The 11,269-nt window shown below is 43.4% G+C and overlaps 1 protein-coding gene across 1 annotated transcript in view; it reads right to left on the bottom strand.

Moving 5' to 3' along the window:
- Window positions 1–221: 221 nt before the first annotated feature.
- LOC137512572 (hippocampus abundant transcript 1 protein-like) overlaps window positions 222–11,269 on the bottom strand; it is a 64,366-nt gene continuing 53,318 nt past the window's right edge. The window contains exons 10-12 of the mRNA XM_068234065.1: window positions 10,682–10,779; window positions 4,782–4,948; window positions 222–1,167 (exon numbers count right to left, since the gene is read on the bottom strand). Of these exons, the coding sequence (XP_068090166.1) occupies window positions 955–1,167; window positions 4,782–4,948; window positions 10,682–10,779 (478 nt within the window). The 3' untranslated portion in view covers window positions 222–954. The remainder of the gene's footprint in view (window positions 1,168–4,781; window positions 4,949–10,681; window positions 10,780–11,269) is intronic.

The following is an 11,269-nucleotide window of genomic DNA, read 5'->3' as shown; positions in this document are numbered from 1 at the left end:
CTGGACACCTTTTGCTCAAATGTAAATAAAAGCTGAGAAATGGTTCAAACCCCCCCCCCCCCCCCCCCGCAGGGGTACGAATAATTATAGGCACTGTACCTTTAAAAAGCAAGTATGGCAATGCTTCCTTAGTGCTCTGTAGCTTGACATAAATTAATTTACTCCATGAAAATCATTGCTAAATTTCACAACCAACAAATGGTAAACAACATACAAAAGAGTAAGTTCTTTGAAAAAAAATTAACTTTAATTCTGTACAGTGAGAGGCTAGTCTGTCAGACCAGGATGAGGGTACTTCATATAACCAAGCCCTCTCAGGGCTACACTGTGGTGCATGGAAGCGGTTGGAATGCAAAATTACGCTGATTTAAAGAAGAACAGGAAAAAAAAAAAAAATTTAAAAGAGAGAGAGAGAGAAAAAAAGGAACCGCAAATGTCCATCCGTCAACAATAGAAAAAAAATTATTAAACAGAAATTAAAACACACTGTTATAATGCTATGGATGCTGCTTCTATGGCTAGGCCAAGTAGAAAACAATGGTCATTTTGGCAAGTGATGCTCCAATTTTATTGCCTCTCCCACAACCCTGATGTCCCTCCCACAGCTAGGCTTCTTTCATACCAGTCTACAATATACATATATTGCAGGTCCCATCCTCTGTCAACAGACTGCTGCCAGAATTATATAATTTAAATTAGCCACAGAGTTCACCTGCTTAACAGGCAATTACTATTGCTTTTTTCTGCTGTCACTTTTAGTGGCACAATGTATCCTGGGACAGCTTTAGCTATATTTAACCCCTGTAAATGGGGTAGTAAAAACACACTACATTTTTCCTCTGGCATTTGGCTCTGCTGTCTCGGTTCCTGCAGGCACGGCTTCTCCACAGTGTCCAAAGCAATCCATGATGTTGTCATTCCCATTAGCTTGTATGCTCGGGTACAGTCCTCCAGTCATACACTACTGTCATCAAGAAGTGGCTCCTTGCCCTCTGGGAGGTGAGCGGGAGGTAGCAGTGCATGGCTCTGAGCACCATTGTTATGCTTTTTATGAGCTCCAGAACGCACTGTAAGGCTGTTATGCTCTGGAATGAAGAGTGCTACGAGCAAGGAAAGCAACACGGAGCATGCTCCAAACAAGAAGGGGGGCCCAGGGATGATGCTGCTCTGTGATTGAAAGAAAACAGAAGAACTTCTTAGAATGTCCACATAGAAAAGGTTTTTAAGAATGCAATTCATTTCAGGCACAATGGAACTTTTAACTTAATACCAGTGATAAGGTATCATCCAACTACCTATAAATTATGCTCTAAAGTCTAGCCTACCACTAATTCAACCCTCACCCAAAGTTTAGCAGACAGATTTTTGTTATTCGAACAATGTAATTTAGCAAACTGCAAGGCCTCCTCCTGAAGAACTGTCGCTAACCTTTCTAACCCTAAATCCAACATTAATCAAACATTTACCTGCAACCTTGCTGTTAATTACCCCCCCCCCCCCCATCACCAAGGAGTTCACCCACAAGGGGTCATAGGATAAGACAAGGGCAGGCACCATTGTGGCTCACTTCCCAACAGTACAGTCACCATAACCCCAACTCCTTGCATAGTACAACCCCCCATGGCACCCACACTGAAAGTGCAGCTACCATCAGTTGCCAACCCTTACTATATTAAGATGCCCATACATCTAGAGATATATGGGAAGATCAACAAAGAGACATATCTCTCACTGATCGAATCTGATCATAGAATGATCTGTTGGCTTCTCATACACCACAGGTAGATTCCTGATCAATTTCAGCATGAAATCTTTCGGGAATCAGCCTTGTGACGTCGCCTCCATTGCTGTTTCTCAAATGTAAAGGTGTCCTCCCATGCATTAAAATACTTAAACTGTCTGCTGTTGCCTGCCGATAGTGATAAAGGTGCCCCTACATTGGCTATCATTCATAAAAAAGTGTGTTCAGTAAAATAATCCAGGTGGGAAAATACCGCATTCGGTATTTTAGACTTCTGTATGCGAATTCATAAAAATGTTTACAGTTGCGATAGAAGTTCAGGGATTTCCCGAACTAGGCTGGCAGTAACATGAGAAGCTGTCTGAGTTGATACATTTTCTCTTGAAGAGAGAGTGTTACAATAAAAGAGGCATCTCCAACTTCCCTTTAGATGTGCATTTTTTTTTTAAACTGCTCTGTTTGGCCTGAATCTGTGCTGATTCTGTCTATTAGTCTTTCTAAACAATCTATTTAATTGCCACAGCTTAGAAGAACTTTAACCACTTCAGGATCACAGGTTTTTCCCCTTAAAAACCAAAGCAACTTTCACATTTCAGCGCTCCTCCCATTCATTCAGCGATAACTTTATTGTTCCTTATCACACTGAAATGATCTATATATTGTTTTTTTCGCCACAAATTATGCTTTCTTTGGGTGGTAGTTTTTGCTCTGAATTATTTTATTTTATATGCATTGTAAAGGGAATAATAAGGGAAAAAAAAATTATTTCTCAGTTTTCAGCCATTATAGTTTTAAAATAAAATGTGCTTTGGTACATAAAACCCACACATCTTATTTGCCCATTTGTCCGGTTTATTACAACGTTTAAATTGTGTGCCTAGTACAATGTATGGTGATAATATTTTAACTGGAAATGAAGGAGTATTTTTCCATTTAGGGATTTTTAATATTTTTTCACTTATTACAAGAACTTTTTTTGAAAAAATATACTCATGACATCCGTATTACAAAAGTCCCTAAGGTAACTATTTATGTAAAAAAAAATTAAATGATGTAATTTTTTTTTAACAAGTGTTTTATTTCTGTAACTGTGGGGTAGTGATGGAAGAGGTTAAAAGTAATAAAATAAAAAAAAAAATAATAAACTTGCTATGGAAAACAGTATAGTGGCATAAATAGGTGTATTTTACTTTTTGACCACAAGATGGTGCTATTGAGACCGTGTTTCTATTAATAGAACACAGCGAACACTGAAGTGTTGGTCTCAGAGCTTATGCACCTTAACAAGCTCTGCGAAGACACGGGAACGGTGATGGGAACGGTGATCGGGATTGAGAATCAAAAGATTCTCACATCCTGATCACAGATGGAGGGGGCTGCAACGGTGGATCGGCGGAAAACAGCGCGGGGATCGTGAAAGCGACGGTAAGGCAGCAGTACGCATATCTACGCCCCTGATCCGCACGTGAAGTTTAAAGGGGCGTGGATATGCGTACCAAGGATCCTAAAGTGGTTAAGAAATATTACACATGCAGGCTTTCTGATGTAAAAAAAAAAAATAAAAAAAAATTATATATATATATATATATATATATATATATATATATATATATATATATATATATATATATATATATATATATATATATATATATATATATATATATATATATATATATATATATATATATATATGAAAACAGGTACCCAAGAGGTTAAAAAACACAGCCTGGGGTATTCTGGAAAGCCTTGTTTGTTCTGTCTCGCCGCTGCTGCCTGGGAGGTCTGTCTCCATTAACTTTGCCGTTATCCGCTCTCTTATTACCTTTTCTAAACAGACGGTATTCGCCATCCCAATACCGCCTGCTCTAATCTTTATGAATTGACATTTAGTGACATGTGTTGAGAAAATCGCACAAGGCGGTAATTTACCTCACTGCTCTGTAATTTGAGCTTTTCATGCGGTAACAGCTTTTATGAATTGACATTTTGCTAAGTGGTCAAAGTCAGCTGTTTTCAGCATTACCGCATGCGGGAATGCTTTATGAATGATAGCCATTGTCCCCTTTCACACTGGTGCCTTACGTTGCTACCAGCATATTGCACATGGGTAGCATGTGTGACATCATACACACACCCCACGTGCTATACGTGGTGCCAATGCAGAAAATGTATGGGCACCTTTATCACTAGCGGTGGGTGACAGCGGACAGGTAAAGCGTTTTAATGCACCGAGGGGAACATTTACATTTCGAGGGGGACAGCAGCCAGGGGTTCCATCGCGTTCCGCTGTGCACCTGATTAACCACGTTGGGCTGAGTTTTTTCCAGCATGTCCAATCAATACATTAGATCGATTTCAGCCCTAAATCGGTCAAATAATTGATCGAGCATGCTTGCTGTGGCACTAATTTTCATTCGATAATTATTGAATCGGATGGTTAATCGGCCACAAAATCGGTCATATGACCATCTTTACAACCCCTTCCAATGACAAACGCAGCCACTATAAGAGACTACCCTCCCCATAAGTGCAGGCATCTGCTGTCTTTCACCTCCACCTTGTTCTTGAATCCTCTTGCATGTCAAGATGTCTTGTGCTGTGAAAAGACTCGAGACAAGGACAATCGTAAGTGACGGTGACTAGAGTCAATGAAGCGGAGGACCAGATACTAAAGGAAGCAATATAACTTTTAATCCACCACTGCTATACTACTCTACATAGGAGGACTAGGAGAGCAACAGAGAAATACCCTGGTATTGGAGGGAATAAGGGTAAGGAATCAGATCCACCATGGCCACTGGGGCTGCCTTCTCGGTGGTTATTCTAGTGGAATTAATGATGCCTAAAACCTACACAGAAAACTCCCTGTGCTCATATTGCAATACAGAAAACCAACCTTCATCCATGTGTACATACAAAAAACTATTCTCAAAATCACATGTATTCATCTCAGGTCACTGGAAATTTCCAAATTCTTAGCAATCTCATACAAAATCCTATAGTTTCCCTCTCAGATTGGACTTCTGTGGTTGCTTACTTCATCTGAGGGGTTGGCCATGTTGGGCTTAAGGACCTTGTCAGAAGGCTCCACGTCGGTCATCTCATTGAGTTCCACATGAAACAAGTAAAAGACAAAACCATACAGAGCAGGTCCCAGTCCATTACACAGGCCACGAATTCCAGTTACCATTCCTTGGACCACACCTATATTGGGGGTAAATATGACATTTAAAATATATCAGTTGTCAATTGTATGTCCACCTTAAAGTGGATCCGAGATGAACTTTTACTCATTGCATAATGGTGTTCCTTTCCTATTGTTTATAGGGCATTCCTCAAGCCAAATACTTTTTTGTTTTTGTTTTAATGCTCTAATTCCCTATAAACTAAACAAGCCACGCCGACAGGTTTTCAGAGAGCCAAGGCACTTTCAGACAGTAGCAAGGGCTCATGGGAGCTCAGTCTGGGCAGGAGGAGGGGGAGGTATTACTAGCCAGAGATTTCAGAGGCAGAGGGGAGGATGAGGGGGGATTAGTTTTCTTTGCTCAAGATGCAGATAAGCTTGCCTCTGTGTAATGTTTACAAACAACATGGCGGCTGTCATTGTATCACAGGAAGAAATATTCTTATTCTATTAAAGCTGTTTGCAGCTAGATTTTCCTCTGTAAGAAACATTTAGTAAAACAAACAGCCTAAAAATTTAGTGATCTCTTCATACCTTTTTATCACAAAGGAAATATCCTATACGATTAAACCCATCATTGTGTCTGCCTCTGTCCGTGTCAGGTGCCTGCAGTGCAAGTGCGGCATGTGAGCAGGCACAAGGCAGCAGCTGTGGGTATGCGAAAGCAGGGGCGGCAAACACTGAAAGGAAGTTCTCTGGCGCCTGTTATATAATGGGCTTCAGGGTTAGTTCTTTATAAAAAAAATAAAAAAAATTTCAGATCTGCATTTTTTTACTATGATAGGAGGTCAACAGCTGGAACTTTGTGTTTTCAATAGGAGGTTAAAGGGAAACTAAATAATACGGAGGCTGCCATCTTCAATCTCTAATGAACAATGCCAGTTGCCTGACTGTTCTGATCTTCCTCTAATGCAATAGGTCAATGAAAGAGAATGAGCATGCAGATCAGAAGCTTTGACTCTGGTACAGATACTTTAAAGGGATACTGTAGGGGGGGTCGGGGGAAAATGAGCTGAACTTACCCGGGGCTTCTAATCGTCCCCCGCAGACATCCTGTGCCCGCGCAGCCGCTCACCGATGCTCCGGCCCCGCCTCTGGTTCACTTCTGGAATTTCTGACTTTAAAGTCAGAAAACCATTGCGCCTGCGTTGCCGTGTCCTCAATCCCGCTGATGTCACCAAGAGCGCACAGCGCAGGCCCAGTATGGTCTGTGTCTGCGCAGTACACTCCTGGTGACATCAGCAGGAGCGAGGACACGGCAACGCAGGCGCAGTGGTTTTCTGACTTTAAAGTCAGAAATTCCAGAAGTGAACCAGAGGCGGGGCCAGAGCATTGGGGAGTGGCTGCGCCAACACAGGATGTCTGCGGGGGACCATTAGAAGCCCCGGGTAAGTTCAGCTCATTTTCCCCCGACCCCCCTACAGTATCCCTTTAATGCTTTTTGAATACTGTAATGTAAAATTTGAATTACAATGAAAAGTAGTATTGGAATTGTATCCAGATGATAGAACTGCCTGCCTGATCAGCTGACAACCCAGTGCTGTCTCTCTTTTGACCTGATCTCTCCCGTCACCATGATAAAATCAGTGCTGCAGCAACGAGTTTATCCTGATATTGCTGCAACACGACAAAATAAGAGGTAGACTAAAAGTACTGTATATATAGAAACCAGTGATAACTGTAAGGCATATAAAATCTGTACCTATTACCAATATGTGTAGGACTTTTCTGGGAAAATAAACTATAGTTCTTCTTTACCCCTTATGAACACTAGATCTGGTGTCTTATACCCGTGGATCTGCTGTCTGAATTACAGTTTGAGCCATAAAGCACAGAGTGATCTGGAATGTTTAACCACTTGCCGACCGCACACTCATACCGCGCGTCGGCAAAGTGGCAGCTGCAGGACCAGCGACGCAGTTCTGCGTCGCCGGCTGCAGGCGAATTAATCAGGAAGCAGCCGCTCGCGCGAGCGGCTGCTTCCTGTCAATTCACGGTGGGGGGCTCCGTGAATAGCCTGCGGGCCGCCGATCGCGGCTCGCAGGCTAATTGTAAACACAAGCGGAAATAATCCGCTTTGTTTACATTGTACGGCGCTGCTGCGTAAGGCAGATCGGCGATCCCCGGCCAATCAGCGGCCGGGGATCGCCGCCATGTGACAGGGGACGACCTGTCACAGGCTGCACAGGACGGATAGCGTCCTGTGCAGCCCCGATCACCAGGGGGCCAGGTAGGAGAGGCTTCTCTTTAAATGTGTTTTGTGCGAATTAACAGCTTACTTCAGTGTTTCACAGTTGTCTTGGTGTCAATGTGTGATGGTGTCTAGCTGAAAGCCGTTCCTTATTGTTATGTGTTTTTGTGTGCTTTCGTGAGAATGTTGTAGCCTGTTTTAGAGAAAAAAACAAACTTTACTTTTCTTGTTAAACTTGGTAAGTGTTGAAATGAAAGCAGGGACATGTTACTCCAGGTTTATAGGTACTGTATCATGACATGAAGAAAACAGCAGTGTTCAAATGGATTTAACATTTTTCTAAGGATAGAAAAAACGTCACTGACAAACAGAGGTCAGGGCAGCCAGCAAAGAGCAGAACGGACAAAAACTTTTCAACAATATTGAAGGGTGGCGTTAGAAGGGTGAAGCAATCAAATTTATCAGAATTCATAAGCAATTCTCCACAACTTAACATCACACCAAGGTAATCTCAACCTCTTTAACATGTTATCAACCCCTCCCTTTAGATTGTAAGCCTTTGGAAAGGCCCTCACTCTTTGTGTATCTGTGCACTTTGCTCACAGAGTAAGGTGAACCTGAATTACTGAGCCTATTACTCCAGTGTATGATTTTGCACAGTGTACCTTATTGCTTACTGTCTGTTGTTGACACTATATGAATCCAACTAATAATAATAACAACAACATCAATTTGCTGAATTGTGCTTCAAAATTGTCAGAGGACTGTGAGTAGCATAGCAGACTAAGGTAACATTGACAAGGCAGGGCCATTTCTAGCCTGTCACTCCAGGCAAAAAGTCCTGTGTCATCCCCCCCCCCCCCCACGTAAAACACACACACACACACACACACACACACACACACACACACACACACACACACACGATTATGAACCATGTGGTGTATATGGTGGAAGTTTAATACAAGGAGTACCCGAGATAAAAACAACCAGCCAATCCTCTTGCATTTTTTGCACACCACCTTCCTGCTCTCCCTGAGCTTAGTGTGCAAATGCAGAGTATATCGTAGCAGAAGCTGTGCTCTCACCCCTCCACTGGAGTCCAGTGCAGTGCTTCTGCCTGTCTGCCCAGCATCTCCTACGACACGTAGTATGAGGAAAGTCAGGTGCCAGCACTAGAGAAAAGCAGAAGACACACAGGCACAGCACAGGAGGTGAGGTGAGAGCACAGCTTCTGCTGTGCTATGCTCTGCATTTAGACACTGGGCTGGGGGATTGCAGGAGGGGGACAGGGACAGATAGTGGCACAAGGGGACATAAGGAGGAACAGGGGGCCAGAGAGAGGCACAAAGGGGGACAGAAGCAGCCTAGACACAGTGGGACAGAGGGATGAAAAGGGTGGCAGAGGTAGCACAAGGGGACAGAAAGAAGCATGGAAACAGAGGGAGGCACAGAGTGACAAGCGCCTGATGGCCAGAAGGAGTCCCAGCACAAGGGCCAGAAGGAGTCACAAATGAGGACAGAAGGAGGCACAGGTGGACTAAGAAACAGCAAAAGGCAGAATCAGGGAAAGAATGAGGCACCAGGGGAGGGGGGAGGGGGTGGCCAGAAGGAGTCATAAAGGAGAACTGAATGAGGCACAAATGGGAGCAGAAGGAGGAAAGAGGAGGCACGGGCGGACTGAAGGAGGCATAAAGGGGGGGCAGAAGGAGGCACAGAAGGCCAAAGGGAGGCAGAGGGGCACTGAAGAAGGAACAGGGGGGCAGAGGTAACATAGGAAGGCAGAGGTAGCACAGGGGACTGAATAAGGCACAAAGGGGGACTGAAGGAGGCACAAAGGGGAAAAGAAGGAGGCACAGGGGGACTGAAGGAGGCACAGGGGGACTGAAGGAGGCACAAAGGGGGGACAGAAGACAAAAAGGGGGTACAGAATAAGGCACAGCGAGACAGAAGGACAAAAGGAAGCACAGAAGGTGGCAGAGGGGCACTGATGGACGAACAGGGGGCAGAGGGGCAGTGAAGGAGGAACACAGGGGCAGAGGTAGCACAGGGGAAAAGAGGGCACAAAGGGGCACAGAAGGTGGCACAGGGAGGCAGAAGTGGCACAGGGGTCTGAAGGAGGCAAAAAAAGCGGACAGAAGGACTTACAAAGCGGGAAAGAAGGATGCACCAGGGGACAAAGGGACACAGTGGCAGCTGTCTGCAACTTGCACTAATGGACACAGCAGAAGCAGGTAATAGAACACTTGTGGAGGCTTTATTTGGAAGGCAGGGCTTAATCCATGGGCATGGCGACCCCAGGACCAATGACACTCCAGCCAATGGCCTGAAATGCCTATGTCTATAAAGGCCCCTGGCTAGTAGCCTAGCGGGACCGTTGCTTCGGTAACATGTGATGGTAACACTCACTACCGTAGTAATGATTGTGTTACTCGAGTACTGCAGGTTACACTAATAGCGTAACTCGCAGAACTTATTGGTGGGAAGTAAGGGCGATATTGCTGTGTGCGGTCTGTGCACAGAAATATTACTGCTGTTATGTGCATCAAGCCCTTGGATAGGCAAGACAATGTTTTAGGCCCAGATATCACAGATAAGCACAGGTATAACAATACAACCCTGAAGCAACTCAACTGATCTGCCCACTAATGACTTTATTCTTACCCGAAGATAAAGGACATATTGAAAGGAAGACATTTTGAGGCTATTCAGGGCATCAAGGGAATGTCTAATAGACATTACGGAAAAAGGTGGACTGGGTACTTTTGAATGTTTTTGACCATGGAGATTTTTACCAATAAGGTATGTAGCACTTTCTAGGATGAGTTTGCAAACTTAATTTTCAGACCTTTTATATCCCTCCTGCTATTGGAGTGCATATTTGGGCTGTAAAAATGTTGTTGGATGCATGCACCATAAAGCATGGTGTGTTTTCCATTACTGAATAAGTAGTGCTATCTGCACAGCACATGTGTCTGAAGATGAACTACGCAAAGAGAAGCACAGTGAAGCAGTAAAGATAAAATCAATGGAAGATATGTTCATCCATATTCACACAACCAGTTTGGGTTTTTTTTTAATTGCTTTTTGAGGGCAACTAAGGGGGACTTCCCTTCAAGCTGTGATAAACCCAAAATAAAAAAAAATAAAAAAGGCATGGCTGGAGAATGATGGGGAGTCAGGAAATTCCAGGGAAGCACTGACCAAGTAGCCCTGCTTTATTTTTTATTGATTCAGACTTGAAGAACCACCAGCATCCGAAGTGAGGGAATCTGAACTTTAACACCAAAAACAGCACTTTACTTAGCAGTTTGTTGAAGGGTTTTTTTTTTTTTTTGCAGACCTTTATAGCCGTCTGTCTCCTAGCCAAAAAGATTTCCTTTTTGTGGTACTGGTGACAGGAAACAAATGAAATATAATCAGCAAGGTCAAAGGCAGTAATGAAGAACAACTTTTCCCTACTCTATTCAAGCACTGCCCTTTCCCTGGAGTTTTTCTTTAAATATTTCTAGATTTTCACCTTTGGCCTTTTCATCTATGAAGTCACAGATTAAGAACTCACCCTGTTGGTCAGGATCTGCATTGCGAGAAACAACAGCACTGATGGCAGGAAAAGTAATGCTTGACATTGCAGCTACTGCTCCCGCAGCCCACATCATCCTACAAAAACAATTAAATTAGAGAGGCTGATGCACAGAAGTATCACACACATCCAAAGTTTAAAGCCTGGGACCCACTTGGAATCACTGCATCACTTTTAAATATCTCAAGCACTATGTGCAGCAATTCCTAGACTGATTGCGTTTCGCGGCATTTCGGCAGTAAACTGCACAGCGCTTCTGATTAGTTTTTTTTATTTTGATTCAAATAAACTTCATTATACTTACCAGGTGTCCCGATTGTCCAGTTTCTGTCTGTAGCCCCCTAGCAGAAGAGGTCATGGCTGCTACTCTAGCATCAATCAGAGAAGCACATGTGACCTCTTTTGCTAGGGGATGGAGCTACAGGCAGAAGCCAGGCATCAGGACACTCTAAGTATAACAAACTTTATTTGAAAAAACGAAATGTTCAGCCCCCAAATCGTTGCAAAATCTATACATTGCATTGAGCACAATGGCACCCAAAATGCTGCATGTCCTGTGATTGCAAT

Source organism: Hyperolius riggenbachi, chromosome 1 (assembly GCF_040937935.1).
Source record: "Hyperolius riggenbachi isolate aHypRig1 chromosome 1, aHypRig1.pri, whole genome shotgun sequence".
Lineage (NCBI taxonomy): Eukaryota > Metazoa > Chordata > Amphibia > Anura > Hyperoliidae > Hyperolius > Hyperolius riggenbachi.
Note: the sequence above shows the minus strand (reverse complement) of the source record. Positions and strands in the feature narration are given on the sequence as shown.